This window comes from Aotus nancymaae, unplaced genomic scaffold, assembly GCF_030222135.1.
Source record: "Aotus nancymaae isolate 86718 unplaced genomic scaffold, 86718_ANA_hifiasm-v0.15.2.pri h1tg000041l, whole genome shotgun sequence".
Taxonomy (NCBI): domain Eukaryota; kingdom Metazoa; phylum Chordata; class Mammalia; order Primates; family Aotidae; genus Aotus; species Aotus nancymaae.
Genome location: NW_026988455.1, coordinates 42,443,058 through 42,463,087, shown reverse-complemented (window position 1 = coordinate 42,463,087; position 20,030 = coordinate 42,443,058). Strand labels below are relative to the sequence as shown.

General features: G+C 43.8%; 1 protein-coding gene across 18 annotated transcripts in view; it reads right to left on the bottom strand.

Annotated features, from left to right (window-relative positions):
* Positions 1–20,030, bottom strand: part of TRPM3 (transient receptor potential cation channel subfamily M member 3) — a 605,449-nt gene that overhangs the window by 10,996 nt on the left and 574,423 nt on the right. For all 18 annotated transcript variants that reach the window (XM_064361657.1, XM_064361664.1, XM_064361658.1 and 15 more), the window contains 3 exons: positions 13,053–13,203; positions 12,737–12,936; positions 9,480–9,612 (listed from right to left, as the gene is read on the bottom strand). In XM_064361657.1, the coding sequence (XP_064217727.1) occupies positions 9,480–9,612; positions 12,737–12,936; positions 13,053–13,203 (484 nt within the window). The remainder of the gene's footprint in view (positions 1–9,479; positions 9,613–12,736; positions 12,937–13,052; positions 13,204–20,030) is intronic.

The following is a 20,030-nucleotide window of genomic DNA, read 5'->3' as shown; positions in this document are numbered from 1 at the left end:
TAGGTGAGCACCACCATGCCCAGCTAATTTTTGAAAATTTCTTTGTAGCAATGGGGTCCTATTACGTTGCTCAGGCTGGGCTTGAACTCCTGGGCTCAAGCGGTCCTCCCGCCTTGGCCTCCCAAAGTGCTGGTCTTACAGGCATGAGCCACCACGCCCAGCCAATAAACTTTGTTAAGTGTATAAAATACTTGTTCATTTAAGTCCAGAGGAGGACAGATCATGCATTTCTGTAGCACGAGATGTTTTGCCTAACATACTTTAGGTATTGGGTCTCACTAGCTCTCTCATGCTAGGAGAGTAATAAGAGGCAGGGTGGTTTTATTTCTCCTTCTCCCTTTCTCTCTGGAGCCCAGTGTGTACCAGGTTGATACTGATGGAGATAAAGTTACTGTTTTGACCTAACTGCATGTGGTCACTGGTCTGAGTGCTGTGAGGTATCTCCTTGCCATTGCCTGTGCTGTGGGGGCCTCTCTGTCCACATCCCGCCCCCAACCTTCAGCCCCAGGATCCAATGCAGGGCTGGTGCAGCAGCAACAGGTAACAGAGGAGTCAGGACCTAAAAAGCCGTGTGTCCCTATAGCCCCAACTACTCAAGAGGCTGAGGCAGAAGAATGGCTAGAGCCCTGGAGTTCGAGGCTGCAGTGAGCTATGACTGTGCCACAGCACCACAGACAGCCGGGGCAACACAGGGAGATCCTGCGTCTTTTTATTTAGTATTTATTTTTATTTTGCTTTTTTTCCTGAGACAGGGTCTCACTCTGTCACCCAGGCTGAGTGCAGTGGCACGATCACAGTTCGCTGTAGTCTTGACCTCCTGGGGCTCAGGCAGTCCTCCACTGCAGCCTCCTGAGTAGCTGGAACCACAGGCATGCACCATGACACCCAGCTAATTTTTGTACTTTTTGTAGAGACAGGGTTTCACCATGTTGTCCAGGCTGGTCTCAAACTCCTGATCTCAAGAGATCGATCATCCACCTTAGCCTCTCAAAGTGCTGGGATTTTTACAGGCAGGAGCCACTGCACACAGCATTTTTTTTTTCCCCCACAAAGAAGAGTCAGGACCTGGTTGCCTGGATGGAAGCAGTAAACTGGACACAGACACTGAGTAGCCAAAGGAGATGACAGGATGGCAGAGTAGTGCAGGAGGAAGAGTCTCCTCAGGGAAAGAGAAGGTACGTGGGAGAGCCCCAAGAGTGAAGAGGCGTGGCTGCAGGGCATGGAACCAGGAGACAGAACCCTGTTGGAATAGGGCCAAGCAACTGTTCTCATCAAACCTTAACTCTCCTATGGACTCAGAGATGGGCTGAAAGGTAAGGCTTGGCTAAAAAAATAATGGACTGTTTTCTCCATTTTCTCCCAGAATTCTAGGTGTGTTTAACCATCTAAATGTATGATCACTTAGGTCATGGTCTTAACTGATAGGGGTTTAATATAGGGGTTATAAAAGAAAAAGTCCTAGAGTCAAGGTTACATATGTTTGTTTCATAACTAGACTGCTCCCTTGAATCTTTAAAAGGAATTTTTTCAGGTTGGGTGCAGTGGGTCACACCTGTAATCCCCGCACTTTGGGAGGCCGAGGAAGGTGGATCACTTGAGCCCAGGAGTTTAAGACCAGCCTGGGCAACATGAGGAGACACGGTTTCTCCAGAAATGCAAAGATCAGCTGGGTGTGGTGGTACATGCCTGTAGTCCCAGGTACTTGGGAGGCCAAGGTAGGAGGATCACTTGAGCCTAGGAGATTGAGGCGGTGGTGAGCCCAGATGGCGCCACTGCACTCCAGCCTGGGTGACACAGTGAGACCCTGTCTCAAAAAAAGAAAAAAAAAAGTTCAGTGTAAATGGAGAGGTGTCACAGATATAAACAGGCCTGAGGTACATACCAACAGTTTGGGTCATGATTGTAGTCACTAAGAACTGATTCTGATCAAAGAATTTGGGGGATACAAATGGAGCTATATATGGATGATAACAAATTTATGGGTAATTTAAGGAGACAGATACCTAAAGTGACTAAGAAAAAGGAGGCACTGCAGAGAGGCAGAGATGCTATGGGAGGAACTCTTTATTGAACGTTCCCTCTTTCAAATCTCCAACCTCAAATGGCTCAGTTCTGAATAACTCAAGTGGTGATCAGAGCAGGGACACAACGGGGTGCTGGAAAGCTGTGGGGTGGCCCATGAGAGGAGGCCCAATAGGTAGGTGCAAAACCCCAGCTAAGATGATAACTAGCCTCTTCAGTCAGCAATATGTCCTCACAGTTGGGAGAAAGAACTCCTAATTGTGATCTCCAGAAAATGTAGGTAACCCTTAAGAACCAATGGGAAATAGAAAGAAATGCCAGGAAAACAGCATTAAGAATTGTTATGCTATTTTATGGAACTTCGCCTTCCTTTCTGATAACCTTGAAATGTGGTGAAAGAACAGAGTATTGGCGGGCCATGCCTGTTCTAAATTTCAGACATTCCCTGAGTGCCAGCAGTGGGGTGCATGGAGGATAAGGATAAAAGCAATCCCGTATTGCATGAACTCAATCCTTGGGGCTCCTGTTGGATAAGGGAACACAGGTTTCCAATCAAAGGCAATGATGCAGAACAGTTATAGCAAACTCCTGCTTATCCACAGACTCATATCTAATCTATGAATTATTAAGTCCTTTAGGGCCACCTACCCTTCCCTGTGGGTTAATTATCCTTCTCATTAACTCTGGGGAGAAAAAGAGAAACATGTTTAAACTTAATCAATGGAGAGACCAAAGATCAGCTTTGGAAAAAGATATGGTGGGAGGTGGATGAAGCTCAGCTTTTTGGCTTACGCTGATTCAAAAAAATATTACTTATGAATTTCATATATCCTAAGTCATTTCTCTCTGCCATTGTAATGAAAAATTGTAAGTTGAATATACTATTTTTTTCTGACTTTTTACTTAATTTTATGGGTACATAGTAGGTGTATGTATATATTTATGGGGTACACGAGATGTTTTGACACAGGCATGCGAGGTGAAATAAGCACATCATGGAGAATGAGGTATCCATCCTCTCAATCATGTATCCTTTCAGTTACAAACAATCCAATTACATTCTTTATTTTAAAATATACAATTAAGTTATTATTGAGAATAGTCACCCTATTGTGCTATCAAATAGTAGGTCTTATTCATTCTTTCTATTTTTTTTTTTTTGTTACTATTAACCATTCCCATCCCCTCTCCAACCCCACACTACCCTTCCCAGCCTCTGGAAACCATCCTTCTACTCTTTATGCCCGTGAGTTCAATTGATTTGATTTTTAGGTCCTACAAATAAGTGAGAACATGTGATGTTTGTCTTTCTGTGCCTGGCCTTGAATATACTATTAATAGTTATGTTTCTATCACTTTTTGGATCTAGGTAAAATGAAAAAGGGCAAAAAAACTTACTTGTTTGGGGAAGAATGCTAAATTAAAAGATGACATTAGGAACAGTGCTAAATCCTTGCTTTTGCTTAAATGTTGCCATCAAGGAGAAAATTCAAACCTCAAACTTCTTCTGACAAGTGAAGCCTGGCAGGTTGGGTGATGGTGGGATGATCTGGATGCTTTAATCAAGAGTCTGGGGGATTAAATGCCTATAGGCAGGCAGATCAAGTGTGTAGGGAAAGCAGGCTGGATGTTAGATGATGGAGGCAGGGACTCTGTGGCAGTGGAGAGCATGACTACTCCAAAGACATATTCAGGATGAATTTTAACAATCACTGCAAGTCCAGCAAAACAGCGCTGCGTGGGCAGATGTTGCCCACAAGCCAGCATTTTTTGAAGTATGCTTTCAATGGGTTAAAGGAATCCTAAAAGAACTCGCAACTGTGATCACCAGAAAATGTAGGCAACCCTTAAGAACCAATGGGAAATAAAAACAAATGCCAGGAAATTGGAGATAGAAAAAACTTTTCCTGATACTTAAAATTCCTGGATTCTAGAAATTATGTAAATTTGACATAAATTCTGGGCAGCATTATAAAATGGCTCAGTAGTAGGTAATTAAACAGATGGTATTTTTGATTGCTTAAAAATGATAAGGTTAGTTAACAGGAGATTGCATGAGGCCAATATTAATCTTGCCCCTTTTTTGATAATCAAAACCAATATATTGACATAGATGCACAGTATCTGTGCTGTACCTTGTGGTTTTAGACAGGAGGTTGACATGCTGGGCCACCTGGAGAAATGGGAATACCTAGCTGGCTAATTAACCAAAGGAGAGATGGTAAAGCAATGAGCTGCTGTCATGATGAAAGATAGTTTTTGGAGTCATGCCGTGGTCCTCTGACTCATTTCATCTGATCTGTGCTTGTGAACATTTTGGTGAACTATATCAAAGATATAGTAAGTGTGGTCATCAAACAAATGATGGCCTAAAATGGACAGGATGAAAAATTAATAGATGAAAAAATCAGGATCCAAAAATACTTGAGGTTCTGAAGTAATGAGCTAACGGGAAAAAAATAAAGAAAAATTTTATTGTAATAAATATTAAGTCTTGATTCCAGGTTAAAACAAACATTTCACAAGAAGAAGTTTGAGGATATTGAATCAGCTCATGTATAAAAGCCCTGGTTTAATTCACTGAAAGTGTACTCTGAACCGAAGATGTGACTTGGTTGCTAAGAATAGTAATATAATCGTATAGCACACCTACTGTGTGGGTCAAAAAATAATAATCACCATTTGTTGAAAGCATAATACCTCATATATGTGCATCTCAACTTTTAGTACTCTACAGTTAGGTCTTCATACTCAATTTTACGCATGGGGACATCGGTTAAGAGGAGTTGAGCAAGTTGGTCAAGGTCACGTAGCTAGTTACTGCAGAATCAGTATGAAAATTTTGTTATACTATACTGTGCACATCATAGTGTCCTTTCCATTGTACCATGAAGACAATTCCTTGTCCTACTCTCTATGTACTAGTCTGGTACACAGTAGGTGCTCAAAAACAGTAAATGAATGGATAAAGGAATTAAATTTAGGCTCTGACTACAACACAGGGAACTGAGTTTAACTTAGGCACCACATTTAGAGGATGTTGACAATTTGAAGTGCACACTGAGAAAGTGAGCAGGGTAGTGGATGATCTGCTGGAAAGTAAGAAAGCAATTAAATAATCATGGGATATCTAGTTTGGAAAAGACAGCACAGTGGGGAGATGACAGTGATCTTCACATATGCAAAATTTTATTTCAGAGAGAAAAGAATTTTAATTTTCATTTATTGATTGATTGATTGATTGATTGATTGCAGGGTCTCATTCTGTTGCCCAGGCTGGAGTGTAGTGGCCCTATCTCTATTCACTGCAGCCTCCACCTCCTGGGTTCAAGTGATTCTCCTGCCTCAGTCCCCCAAGTAGCTGGGATTACAGGCACCTGCCACCACGCCTGGCTAATTTTTGTATTTTTAGTAGAGATGGGGTATCACCTTGTTGGCCAGGCTGGTCTTGAACTCCTGAACTCAGGTGATCTGCCCACCTCAGCCTCTCAAAGTGCTGGGATTACAGGTGTGAGCCACCACGCCTGGCCTTAATTTTCAGAAAGAAAAGTCTTTTCCTGTATTCTTTTCTAAGACTGGTAGCATAGCCAGTTTCTCCTCTTTTCCACGAGGTGTTCAAATCAAGGTTGGGTGTAACTAGATAGCGCATTCTTTCAAAGTAGAGTCCCTGTATCCCCTTCTCCTACTCAGGCCTTGCTTGTGTCAGTTGCTCAGAACGTGTTTGATAAGTTGCCATTGGTCAGGGAGTGGAGGAAACAAGTGCTTCGGGTGAAAGCAGCCTGCACTCAGTGACCTCCAGAACATTCTCCAAATGTGAGATGCCAGGACTTTATATGATCTACAGTGAATAATTCAGCACCATCCTGTCCCACGTTTGCACTTAGAGCTGTCCATTGGTTTCCATCAGTGGTTCTTAAAGTATGGTTCCCAGACAAGCAGGGTCAACATTAACATCAGCATCACCTGGAAACATGTTAGAAGTGCAATTTTTGGGCCAGGCGCAGTGGCTCACACCTGTAATTCGAACACTTTGGGAGGCTAAGGCAGATGGTTCACGAGGTCAAGAGATTGAAACCATCCTGGCCAACATGGTGAAACCCCGTCTCTACTAAAAATACAAAAATTAGCTGGGTATGGTGGTGGGCACCTGTAGTCCCAGCTACTTGGGAGGCTGAGGCAGGAGAATCACCTGAATCCAGGAGGCGGAGGTTGCAGCGAGCTGAGATTGTGCCACTGCACTCCAGCCTGATGACAGAGCAAGACTCTGTCTCAAAAATAAAAAAAAGAAGTGCAATTTTCAGGCTTTACCCCAGACCTAGTGAATCAGAAACTCTAGGGGTGGGAAGGGGGTACCCAGCAACCTGTGTTGTAGCAAGCCCTCCAGATGATTTTGAGACCTGCTGGAGACTGAGAACCACTGGGTTGGATGCTTCTGGTCATCCCTGCTGGTATGCACACAAGAACTCAATGAGGCTGCATGTTTCCTGAGGACTGAGGCCCGCCTTGTGGGTCCTTAGTGTGAACGGTGAAAGCCTGGTATTCACATACTGAAACAGAACTGAACTCATAAAAAGATAGTGAGCGCAGAATTGGATGAAACAGTCATCAGGAACTGGTTATTTTCAGCCAAGAGTCCAAAGCTCCTCATCAAAAAAAAAAGAAAGCCAGTCACCAATGTTGCTTAATAGATGAAAAGCTTGGTTATTGAGTATAATTATCCCAAGTAAAGCAGAGGGCATTGGTTACTCCACTAGCTCATTATATTCTAGAGTTTCTCTAGATGCATCAGGGTCTTTGCTATATAAAAAAGGGGAAAGACAAAGATTTTTCAGAATCAAGTTCCTGTGAGGTGTTAATGATCTCCTGAATTTGTATTTAGCTCTTTACATACCACCGTGCTGCAAAAGTGTGATTGAATAATGATCCATTTAAATGGATAATTATGGGGGTATCTTCGTATTTCTAAGAAGACTCACCCAAATACAACCTGTATAAATAACTTGTGTTTTAAGGGCAGTAGCAGGAGGAGGAGTATGAAGCTTACTCTGTAAAGAAACTCCTTTTCCTAAGTCTTTTAGCAGGACAAAGAGCCAGCTCTTAATGTTGATTTCAAATCCCTGTTATTGGGGTTATCTAATGGGAAGGTAAAACTATATGCTTTTCTACATACTGTATAGACTATGCACAGCCAATTTAGGTAAATCTAACCATATGTACCTTTCCAAATGTGTGTTTATATATCCATATCCATATCTTTCATCTTTCTCTCTCTCGCTCAATCAAATGTAAATAGGACAGGTGATTTCACCTGCCACTACACTCGGGACGCGTCCTAGAAGATGTTCGAGACTGGCTCTTCCCGTGGTTAATCTCTGTTCCCTTGTGCACCCTACGGTGTTTCTGTTGTGCTGAGAGCACTTTCAGTGTTGAGAGATGTTATCTTTTGGTTCACTTACAAATGCAAAAAAAACTAACAACAACAGTGACAACAGCATTAAAACTCCAACACACACACACACACACACACACACACACACACACTCAAACAGAAGCAGCAGAATGAAGCCTGGCTTAGGTTTGTTTCTCTGGCATCTGGGCTTGGTCATGAGGTCATCTTGGTCCTTCAGGCCCCCGTTACTCCAGAAGGTCAATTTAATGACTAGGAAACAGGGAGGGTGGGTCTACATTCTGTCCTGGACTTCCGGAAATTGTTCACCTTGGCCATCCTCTTTGAGGATGGAGCTCTGTAATTATCCAAAAAGCAACAGGGCCTTGGGGAAGGAGTATTCTTAAAAGGTTTGCAGGCATGGGGCCAGAGGCTCAAGTAGATGTACAATAGTTTCTGTTTGTTGTCAGAAAGAATTAGTGAAATGGTCACAATTTATTCATATGTGCTGGTGCTGCCCCTCCTCGTTCCAGTTCCTCAGGAGGCAAAGTTTTCCTTGCATCTTAACTCTTTTTTTCCCTAACTCTCTTTCCCACCAGGTCTATGGTTTTTCTGAATTTTAAAGTATTTCAAACGCCTGAAGAAAAATGCCTTGTAAACATGTCTGAACAATGGGTAATGTGTCCACATAGCACAGTTTCCGGGGAACGACGTGCTTATATGTCCATTAATAAATAGCTTTCTCAGGGCCTCAGAATGAGATACATCTTCAGACTTTTAGTTCCTTCTTCTGTTTGCCAGAAAATTGCTTTACATTATATCATCCTAAAATGGTCTATTTTGCAGCAACAGATGTGTATAAAATCTGTGCATTGCTTTAAAGTTTATTAGTATTGGCTGAGTACTGATGGATACAATCACTCAATGGCATATGTGTATATACCTACTTATCTGGACAGAATTCTTTAAAGAAATAAAAGGCCAGGGACAGAATATACCATTTATGTAACTTCTACAGAGCCACTAGAGAAGTCTGAAGTGGATGAGCAGACAAAATGTCATTTCATGAAAACTGAAGGTGACTGCCTTGAATCTTAGAAGCCTGAGTCATACTGACAAAAGTCATCAATATGTTATGCCTTTCTACACTATTTCTAATTTGCTTCTGCCATCTTTATATTGCGAATGCCTAAAATTTAAAGTTACACCAATGTCTTATAATATTCTGGGTGTTATTCAGAGTGGTGGTTCCCAAATGCTAGGTTCTGAATGTGCCAGCCTGGAATGAAGGTTTTATTAGACTACAGTAAAATGAGAAAAATAAGAAAATGTAAAGGTATTTTCATAAAGCTAGACTTATTAGGTTTAAAAAATTCTCTTCTGTTTATTTGAAGATTTCTTTCTTTCTCTCTCTTTAAAAAAAAATACTCTGAGGTGTATCCGTCAGATAGAAGATTTTTCTTATAGTCCTTCTGGCTACCAATGAGGTGTAAATGTACAGAACCACTGGGTAGAAAAATCTGATTTAATTTTATTTTTTGCTTTTATCTTGTTCTATAAAAAGAAAAAAATTCTGGGGGAAAATCCTAATTATTATTTTAGCTAATTTACAACTTTCTTACTGTCATTTATTCAGAAGGTGTTGGGCACCCATATAAGCCAGGCACAAGGACTGTTCAACTCCTTTGGAAAAGACATTAAATAGCCGACACAAAACATAAACTGCTGAGGAGCCTAGAGCCGGGCTGAGTCTCACTTGGGTTTCATCTGGGTCAGAACTTTCCAGTTTCTGACCTGAGCCAGCAACCTCAGGCTGTCCTGTACTCAAAATTCTCTTCTGTCTGGGAGGACAGCTGCTACTGCCTGCTGGAGAAGTGTAGGATCTGTAAGTCTGGGATTTTGATCTGTAGACACTTTAGGCAAGGTTCTGTTCTCTCATAAGCTCCATGATTTCTCAGACAATAAAAACAGACACAAAAGTCTCTGTTTTGTGACTGTGTGAATAAACTCAATGGATAAAGCATGCCTTGGCACAGCACATCTGCCGGAGGCATGTGTCCATGAAACACACCTTTCCGAAGTCACCCGTATCCTCTCATCATTGGATGAATTGAACCGATCGTCCTTTTCTCTGAAGTATTCTTCTATGCACTGCTCTTCAAAGTCATGTACTTTCTTGAGCTCATCATCGGTTATGAAGAGTTCTGGGAAAAAAAAAGAGAGAGCAATGAGGGAGAGAAGTAAAAGCAATGGCATCTGATTTGTGAGCCTAATGACAGGCCCAGTATAAATCCAGTGGGGAAAGGGGCCTGGATTCCTTGCTAAGTCTCAAATGAAATCCAAATCCAATTAGGCAACTTCCATCGCCATGTTCTTTCTGAACATGAGATTTATGATGGGTCTCTGAAGTTCACCTGAGCATAACTGGTTTCCTGCAGGAGCTGGGTAGAATTAGGTAAGTCGTGAGGCCAGGGAAAAAGCTAAATCAAGGAACGGAAGCTATTCAAAGCATAGAGCTATAGAAGCTATTCAAAAGCTCAAAAACTTCTGGGCTGGGGGTGCGGCAGAGAGACATATTGATTGGCCTTACTAAAAGCCCTTTTGCAACCTCCTTCTCCTTTTTTCCTTTCCTGCTACTGAGCTGAGAAAGCCAAACACAAACATTTCCAGTTTCCCTTGAAGCTAGCAGCAACCACAAGCACCCAGTTTGGGCCAAGAAACAAAAGCAGTCTGCTGGAGGGAGGGGTGGTGTCTTGGGAAGAGATATTACTTTCCTGATAAAATATAGAGATGTGGTTGCTTTTTTCTGTAGTTTTTCACCTTCCCCTCTTTTTCCTGCCTGGAACATGAACGTGATGACTGGAGGTGAGGCAGCTATTTTGTGGCCATGAAACAAGAGAGCACAAAAGGAATAACTGAGCCTAATAATAGGAGGACTCTGAATCTTTGACTTCAGTGAGCCGTTGTTGAGCTCTGGACTCTTGACTTTTGTTATGTGAAAAAAATGAAGCCTTATTTATTTGTGTTGTGTTACCCTGGTTTCTGTTAATAAGAGGTAAATGGATTCGTAACCGATACAGCAGTAGAAAGAGCCCAGTGGAAAGTTGAACCTTTAATTGGTTTATGAATCAGGGTTAGGGTGAGAGAACTGCTTTGCCAATTGCATAAATGGGACAAGTCCCTCTTCTAATCCCAGGCCCTTGAGATGCAACAGGGATTGTCCCAAACGTTTGGAGCCCGGGAGGAGATTTAGTTGCTGAGGTGGCTCTTGCTTGCTTTGAGACTTTATTCTGAATTTGCCTGGGGCATGGAAAGTATGAATCTAAAAGCAGGTGAGAGAAAAGAAAATACCAGAAATCAGACTGCTTTTGTCAAATATGGGAGGCTTCCTAAGGTGAGGAAGACCTGTATCACAGGGGACACTGGAGATTCACTCATGAAATTCAGCGCATTGTAGCCTGGAGGGAGGGGAATGAAAAGAGACAGTTTAGAGAGGCCGTCGAATCACAGCCGATTGCTCTTGCTGCTATTGCGACTGCTATATTTGAGACTCCAAGGAGTATATTTAACACTTATTCTGCTGGCACTTCATTTAACTTCTTTGGCTATATGTAATGCCTTTTTAGCAAAAATAAAATACTATTTTTTAAAAATTCAATTTTACATTTCAGAGTGTTTTTGTGTCTGAGGCTCTGCCAGAACTTGGCAGTGCCCTGGGTTCTTTTAATTAAGGCTACAGATGGATGGTGAAAAGTTCAGTTTCCCCGACTGATATGTACAAGGCAGGGCCCTTGGCCCTGACCTTCATCCTTTCCGACCCAGCCACAGCACTAAAATCTTTCTTCTCTGAAATAGCGGACATGGCTGTTCCTTCCTTCTGAGCATCTGGTGACCTGGCAATGCTTTTATTGCTCTCATGGATGATAATGACAAGAAAACCATGCACAGCAGCAGTATGGATCTGGCTGTCACCTAACCCAGCGTCTGGCTCGTGCAGTTCTCTGGACTTGTGCAAGGGTGTGGGCACTGGAATAGAAATGGATCTCCGGCCTGTCCTACTTCCTGCATTGTACTTACAGACACCCCCTTCCTACCTTCCCTGGATAAGCGAGGTTCCTTTTCTACCACAAACGAGTCATACTTTGTTGTAAATTACTTTGGGACCCTGAGCTAGCCCTCAGCATGTTACTCACTGCAGGCCATCATTCATTAGCGTATCCTGGTGTCCCTGACTTTGTACCCCATGCTCCTTCACATTGGCTAGGGTTCCTGAGTCGAGAAGCTTAGGGTTTATTTCATAGGTCATCCACCCTGACCCCTCCGACTTTTCTGTTTGCTTAAATTTGTGTTTCAGATGGATACAGTGAATTCTGGAATTCCCAGCTCTCTCTAATGTTGATGTCTAAAAAGAAGTTGGGCATTGCAAGGTCACGGAGGGTGTTAAGAGCTTCAGAGAAGCTGTTGACCATATCATTCTGGTTTCAAACCTTAGGTATACTGGTGACCCCACAGAGGGAGGTAGACTCCTGGGCTATACTCCCAGAGGCGCTTGTTCAGTAGATTTGACGTAGCTGGCCTGTTTGACACACTTTGAGAAACCACAGGAGCTTGTTGGTATGGGGTGGGTTCCCCGTGGTTCTCAATGGAGCGTGGGACCCAAGGGGTATATAGGAACCTGCGGGAGTTACCAGCATTCACTGTGTGGAGGCTGGAGATGTCAAACCTCCTGTAACGTGTGGCACGATCCTACGCAACAAGGAATTGTTCCACCTCAATGCTAACAGAACCCCCTGTTAGAAACACTGGGCCGGAAGGTGGATGGTAAAGGGTCTTCTGTTTTGTCCGTCAAGTAACAGAAAGTAGGGCTGGTCTTTTCATGAGGCAATCTAGACACAATCCCTCAGGTTTAGGAAAATGTTTGAGACTGGAAAAAGTTATAGGTCCAGAGATTATTGCTTAAATTGTACATAATGTAGCCTTGGGTGGCATATTGATATGGTTGATGTATTTTGGGTTGCGATCTCTTGGAAAGCAAGACACTTAGAACTTATGAAGGTGCTAAAACAGCCCTGCTGGAGACTGGTCGTATCTCCCTAAGAAAGACTTGAGGCGAAGAGTACTGTATTTCAGCCTCTGCCATCTTCTTTCCGACATTATTTCTCATTCAAGCCAACTCCCCTATGCCCCAACCCTCTCCAAGCCTTCAGAGCTGTCCACGGTCTGCAGGAGGTGGGAGGACCTAGGTGGCCATGCCATCCTGCATGATTGCCTATAGGAAGTGGTAGGGAGTTCTGATTTGTGGTGGCTGGGCTGTCACTTGAAGCGTACTTAGGCCGTAGTCCCTTTCATCCGGGTCGCTCTCGTGTTTCCTCCATCGGCAGCACAGATGCTGGAATATCATGGTCATGTGGCTAAAGATGATCAGTGGTGGAGGCAGAACCGGCCTTTCATGGAAAGTCATGATGAGCTGATACCTCTGAAACTTCCACACTTGGTTGGATATTGATTTTACTTCAAAAAATGTATTGCTAAAATAGAAACCAAACAGAATCAAGTGAGAAAAACCCACTGTTTTCTGAAGCATTGACTCCCCTTCAACCCTGCTGTCCTCGTCCATCCCACGTGCTCTGAAGGATCCACTTACTTAAAGACAGCAATGAGGAGGTTGACCAGCAAGATGTTTGCCACTAAGAGGTAGCAGGCCATGATGGCTGGCACGATCCAAGCTCCTGTCTTGCAAGGAGGAAGCTGGATTATTTTACCATCCTCTCGGGTCTCATTCTGTCCACAGGGAGCTGGAGGGAGCAACATAGGCAAGAAATGAGAAACTGTGGCTATTTGAGTTAGGGGAAAAAAAAAAGATGGATTTGAATGAGGGTTTTAGATGGAAGAAATATAATAGCCATCTCAAGCAGAAAAAAGTACCAAACAAGCCAAAATTGAAAAGTGAGAGCTTCATGAATATCTTGAGTGACTGCTACTCTCGGGGGGGGACCCTTGGTTCCACTGTCTCCCCAAGTTATCACCTGACCAGAAGAGGGGGTGGAGCCAGCTGCTTGTTCCCCCTGCCACTAGACCTTTACACTGGGTGAGGGGCACTTGGTGCCCCTTCTGAAGCCTGATGAGGGCCTCTCTTGGGTGTGCCCAAGGAGCAGAGAGTCCCACCACTGGCAAGTTACTTTCAAAATGTGCTGTAGAGGCTGTCAGCCCGACAGCTGTAAGAGCAGCAGCATCTCCGGGCTATTGATCGGGAATTAACACTAGGGCAGCTGCTAATTGCTGCAAGAAACAACCTGGGAGCTCCAGCTACCAATTTGCTGTCTCCATACAGAAGGAACAACACAGGGCAGCTCCTTGGGAAGTATTCAGAGGGCTTGTTGTTCTGCTCCTGATGGATGGGATTTCACCAGGCGGGCAATGAGGGGTGATTGGCTGGGATCGTGGAGCTCACAGCCACCCGCATTCTTCCAGCAGCATTTCCATTCCAAAAATGTGCTTTTCAGGGCACAGGAAACAAAATCCAACTGCAGTGAATAAATGGGCAAATGAAGAAAAAAAAGCCTGGAGGTGGGGGTGAGGAGGAAGGTGATATGTGGGATTGGCTGAGTCTGAGTAATGTGCTAATGAGGCCTGCTTGGAATTTCCGGGTAAATGCAAGAAAAAAATTCCTTGACAAAGCTTCTTAGTGCTGCACAGACAATGTGGCTCAGGGAGCCAGATGATGCCATGAGGTGCCAGGCATGGGTGAGGTAGCCCTCCTCTTTAGCCCCCTATGGTGGCTTTAGAACAGAGCTCTTTACATCTACCTGTAACAGTGGGGAGTGGGGGAGTGGGAGGAGCACCAAGAGGTCTCAGCAGTTGCCACAGGCTGCTTTTGATGATCTGCCAGGGAGATTTGAAAAGTTGACCCAGAATCTACTCGGCTGGAGTACCTGGCAAGAGGCATCCGTTCCTTTCTCGAGAGTGTCTGTTGCTAGGCTGCATATTCTACAGTGATTCTCAACCCTGGCTGCCCTGGGGATCACCTGGGGAGCTCTAAAAAATACCAGTGCCCAGCTTGGCTCCAGACAATTGAGTCAGAATCTCTGAGGGTGCCCCAGGCATCAGCATTTCTTTTAAAACTTTCTAGGTAATTCTCAATTGCCACGAAAATTGAGCCCACTGAGCTAGAATTAGGCTGGGAAAATTATATAACTTTCGACATGCTCTGAAGCCCAAAATGCATCTTCTCAGCCTATGAGGATTTTAATAACATTAGGACACCAAGAAAATCTTGTGGCCAAGAAAAGATGAGCAAAGTGCTTCCTTTGGTTCTGCCCGCCAAGATGATTGGATGCAGAATCAGGCATTTTTGAGGAGCAAGAATCTTTTTTTTATTATCGGCAGTTGTGGCACTAAACACCCAAGACAGCCCTGTAAGAGGTCCTGATCATTTCCACTCTTGGGAGGAAAACTCAGCAATGAAGGCACCCTGGCTTTGGCATGCAGTCTAAGTCTGAGAGTGGCTGGTGCCGGGCCACATCTTGCCACCTCCCACCCCTCCCTCTGAGCACAAACCGGACTGAGTTTCCTGCAGTTCTAGAAATGCCATGTGCTCTCTTACTTCCTGATTTTGTGCCTTGCTTCTTCTTGGCTTCTAAAAGACCCCTCTGCTACCTTGCTCCCGTTCACATGCTTCACCTGGGTGAATCCTGCTCATTCTTTAGTGCTCACCTGGCTTTCCAAAGCCCACCCAGCTCTCTTACTGCCCCTTCAAGCAAAGACTTGGGTAGGTAATCTTCCTTACAATCCCAGAGCACCCTCTGCCTGCCCTTTTGGGGGTCTCACACACTATCACCATTGCCAGTCTATTCATCTGTGTTCTACACAAGATTCCTGGTGGAAAGTTGTTCTTCAAGATTTCCCATCACCTGGCTCAGTGCATACACATCGCACATCCACATGCACCTGTACAGGATGAGCGTTGCATGAATACAGGAGATCATGGGACACAGTCTTGTTGAACACTAATAGACATTTCCCGTACCTCCGCAGGCCTACTTGTGATGCTTAGTTTTAGCTCTGCGTTAGGTTCTTTCCAGAAATCCTGCCCTCAGCTTGGCAAGGAATCTTCTTACACTCAACCAGATTTCAGGGTCTCTGCTACCCACTTGGCCACAGGCCTCCTGAAATCATTGCTTTGTTTTTCTCTCCTCTGTGAAGCTTCTCGCACCTACTCTACCCACTTCTTCCCAGCCTGACAGTCCGGTAGGCTGGTCGCTCCTCTATTCTGCCCTTTCCTCTGGCTCCTGTTCAGATCTCTGTGTAGACACCAACAAAGAGCAGAGATAACTACTTGGGGTAAGTTACGGAACTTACATAATTTTTACAAATGTGGTCCCTGATGTCTATTTCTTGACTCCTTTCTGAGAGGATGTAAAATAAACTTGGGAGAGGCAGAGCTCGTTTATGTTGCTCTTTTTGACCCTATATTGAAGGAAGGCCAAGAAGACACTTCCCCCACTGGCCCCTGTGCCCAGCTGAGAGAGGAAACAAGGAACAATAGGTGTTTGCTTGTTTCAAGTGATCCATGTGCATTTCCATGGGCTTTCAGAAAGTGCCATCGACATACTTCCAGGTCTCTGCGGAGTTCCTCTGCTTGCTTCCTCAAAGGCCCTCACTAATTAAAATATTGGACCAGATTAACATATATATACAAAACATATATATACAAAAAATATATATATTTTCTCACATTATACACCTTCCTGAGAAGCTTAATATCTTTATTGAAGATTTGATTTGATGTCAACAGGACTAGTGCTGGAGCCTCCTGCCAATCTTTTGGGTATTAGTTTATTCCAGCTTCCCCATCTTTTTTACTCAGCCTGCTTTAGTAAAGGTAGTATTGATTTAGTGGTTAGGAACATGTATTATAACCAGACAGACAAGAGTTCAAACCCTGACTCTGGCTGCTGGCAGTGGCTCGTGCCTGTAATCCCGGCACTTTGGGAGGCCGAGGTGGGCAGATCACCTGAAGTCAGGAGTTTGAAACCAGCCTGGCCAACATGGCGAAACCCCATCTCTATTAACAGTACAAAAATTAGCCAGGCATGGTGGCACACACCTGTAGTCCCAGCTACTTGGGAGGCTGAGGTAGGAGAATTGCTTGAACCTGGAAGGCGGAGGTTGCAGTGAGCTGAGACTGTGTCACTGCACTCCAACCTGGGTGACACAGCAAGACCCTGTCTCCAAAACAAAAAAAGAACCTCAAAAAACCCTGACTCTGCCATTTTCAAAGGATCTTTCTTTAGCTTTGTCCATAAACTTTAGCTTCCTGATCTTTAAAGTGGGAGTGGTAATAGTATATTACTGTCAAGATAATTACACAAGATAATGCATGCAGAGCATGTAGTTCAGTATCTAGCACATAGCACTCAATGAACATTAGCTGATATCATCATTAGTATGTTATTTCTATAATTGATAGACTTTGGGCTTCTCAGTTAGGAACTATGCTTTATTCCTCTTTGTCTTGCAATCGCTAAGAATAGCTCTCTCTAATTCTCAGCATACCCTGTATTCAGCATATGATAACTACTCAATACATATTTCCTCTGGCTCCTGTTCAGATCTCTATGTAGACACCAACAAAGAGCAGAAATAACTGCTTGGGGTAAGTTTTATGTATTGAGTAGTTATGATATGCTGAATACAGAGTATACTGGGAATTAGAGAGATGCTTCCTGTTCTTAAAGAACTCACAATTTAGTGGGGGCAGAGAAAGGAAACAAAACACTGCATTATTGTGTGATACAAGCTTGGATGGGGGTTCTGAGGAAGCACTCGTGTTTCAACTGCTATAGTTCCTCTGGCCTGGCCACACACAACAGTCTGGTAGTCAGGACCAGCCTGACAAACATCCTCTAGCTTCAACAGTAATAAGGGCAATATACATGAATTAGATGATCCTTTTCACTGTGATAATGATGATAAAAATGGATAATTAAGAAACAGCCTTCATTTGGTAATATCAGCAAAGAACCAGTGAGCATTATATGCAGCAGTTAATGCAAAATGTTGTTCTAGAATGGTTTCTAATGATATCCTTGTTCTGGGTAGTTACCTGCCCTAGAAAGTGCTACGACTCAAACTTAGGATGTCTACCACTGAAGAAACTGGTACCTTAAAGCTCTGACAAGCAGCAGATTCCAGGATGGGGAATAAATTATGTGGATTGTCATGTGGCACTAACCAGTTTCTGGAGAGTTATGTTCCCAGGGAAATGCCCCAGGGACATGAACCCAAGATGGCACAGAGGTGGATGTTTAGGGAATGTGGGTTGGTGACTTCACCTGGGCCTCCTTCTTCCCTGCTTTTAGGACCTGACATTTGGGTGGCTTTTCTCTCAGTCCTTTTGCAAGAAGCAAATGCAAGGCCAGTACCACCTCCATACCAAGTGGCATGTTGTCACCTCCCTCTTTCATGGTGACAGTCAGCACAGAGTCCCTCTAGTGGATATTTGCCACTTGCCAACACCTTGATATATTCCTGTGTATCCAGGAATCCATCCTGGATTTCTTTGGTGGAACCATCCCTTGTCCACTCTCAGCCCATGAAATATGGGTGAAATGAACTTCAATGCCAAATCGAAAAAAAGATCAATCAGTGTATTCTATCCTCTGATTGCAGTGATTGGTTCAGGGATGGACATGTGACCCACACCTGATCAATCAGCTCAGTGAGCATCAGCCTTGGAACTTTGGCTGGAACTGGTATAAAAGAGAAGTTCTCTCTTCACAATACAATGTAAGGCTACCCAGTAGAAGGCCTGCCTAAGAGTGACTCCATCACGGAGAACAGAAACTGGTTCCTGGCTCAGCCATGCCTAAAACCAGCCTTCTGCAGTCATACAAACCATGACATTCTTTTTTTTTTCTTAAGTCAGTTTGAATTGGGTTTATGTCACGTGCAATTAGTCTCGACTGATACAGTTACCCCCATCTCCAGCTCCTGTCCACAAGCCAGTAATAAGAGATGTTCTTGTTTTAAGCACCTCGTTCCTGAGAGACTGCATTTGGAGTCTTGGAATGGCATGGAAAGATGGGAAGGAACACCGTGGGATGTAAAATCTGATCTGATACCAAGGTTGAATTATTGCCAGAGTTCCAGGAGCCAGAGGCCACATTGCTCCCCTTCTTCCCCAAACCGTAAAATAACTTAAGGGACCTATACTGATAAAGCTCAAATTTTGTCCAACTGGGATCTTTGACTCAGAAACTAATGACACAGATTAGATCTATCATCAAGCCTATAGGAAATGCAGCTGGGAATCTTCAGCAAAGCACCTGGCCAAAGCTAAAGTGAAGAAAAGTTATTCTAGAAGCTGGTCATAGTTTAAGTCATAGGGGCCTCAAGGTGAGGTGCAGGTGCAGAGTGGGAAGGTCACATCTATGCAGCAGTGGCCAAATTAGAAGGGATCAAACATTTGAAGATTCCGATTTTCTATGGTTTATGATGGGGGTCACATTGACACATCACATGGCAGAAGCCTGGAAGTGCCATTTCTGCTAACTATGCATTAATAAGTAGAAATGGATGATTGGGCTCTGGAGCAAATTAATAGGTTGTACAGGTACAATCCTGCCAGAGTACGTGGATAATAGTAAGAAAGCCCTCCCTATATCTGTTGTGGAGCTTTTGGAGCACAGCCTTCTAATGGTTGAAATGTTTTTCATACATAAGCTTTTATAAAAAGTCAGTGGCATCCCTTACTGGAACATAAGCCTCACGGGGCAAGATTTTTGTCTCTAGTTCACTGAACAAAAGAGCCTCTAGAACACTGCCTGGCATGTAGTAGGCGCTGAATAAACATTTGCTGAATGCATGCAGACATGGATGTCACATACTATACATGTGACCTGCCATGTCCGGCATTTCTGTGAGTTACAGGTCCTCCATTTCACTGGCTTAGTGTCTGTTTTCCTATTTACATCAAGACCTCATCAAGTGTCATCATGGCCTGTCAATATGGCGTGGCTCCTGTGAGAGCACAAAACTGACAGAGGTAAAAAATAGATTTTTTGGTTTTTGGCTTTTGGTAATTGCCAAGGTTAAAGCAATACACCTGGTCTTTGACAAAGGCTATAGAAAATCTCTCTCTAGATGCTGCTGTGTAAATCTCCATGGCAAACCAACCACGATACCCCATCTTGCATCCATGACAGACGTTGCCAATTAGTCTTGATATTTTTTCCCTCTGAGCCAAGATGTGACTTTGGCATCCTTCTCAAAACTCCTGAAAGCATACCAACCAACTGAAACTGACACCAGAGAAGGGGCCTTTCTCTTAGCCCCCGTAGAAATGTGAGGTCTGGGGCGAAAGATCAGTGTTGTTCCTCTTTTCAGGATCCTCAAGCCACATGGCCTGGCCTGTACCTGCCCTATACTACCTCATAGTTGCCCAGGAACCCAAAAGGGTCAGAATCAAACATTCTGCTTATCCCAGACTCTGACACTTGTGACAAGGGACCATCCTGTGAGGGCGGCGGAATCCCTCCACATACATCCTGGACCTGAGGAACCTGTCCCCTGTCCGTTTTTAAAGATAGCTTTAAAAATGGTGCTTTCCCCGAAAATCCTG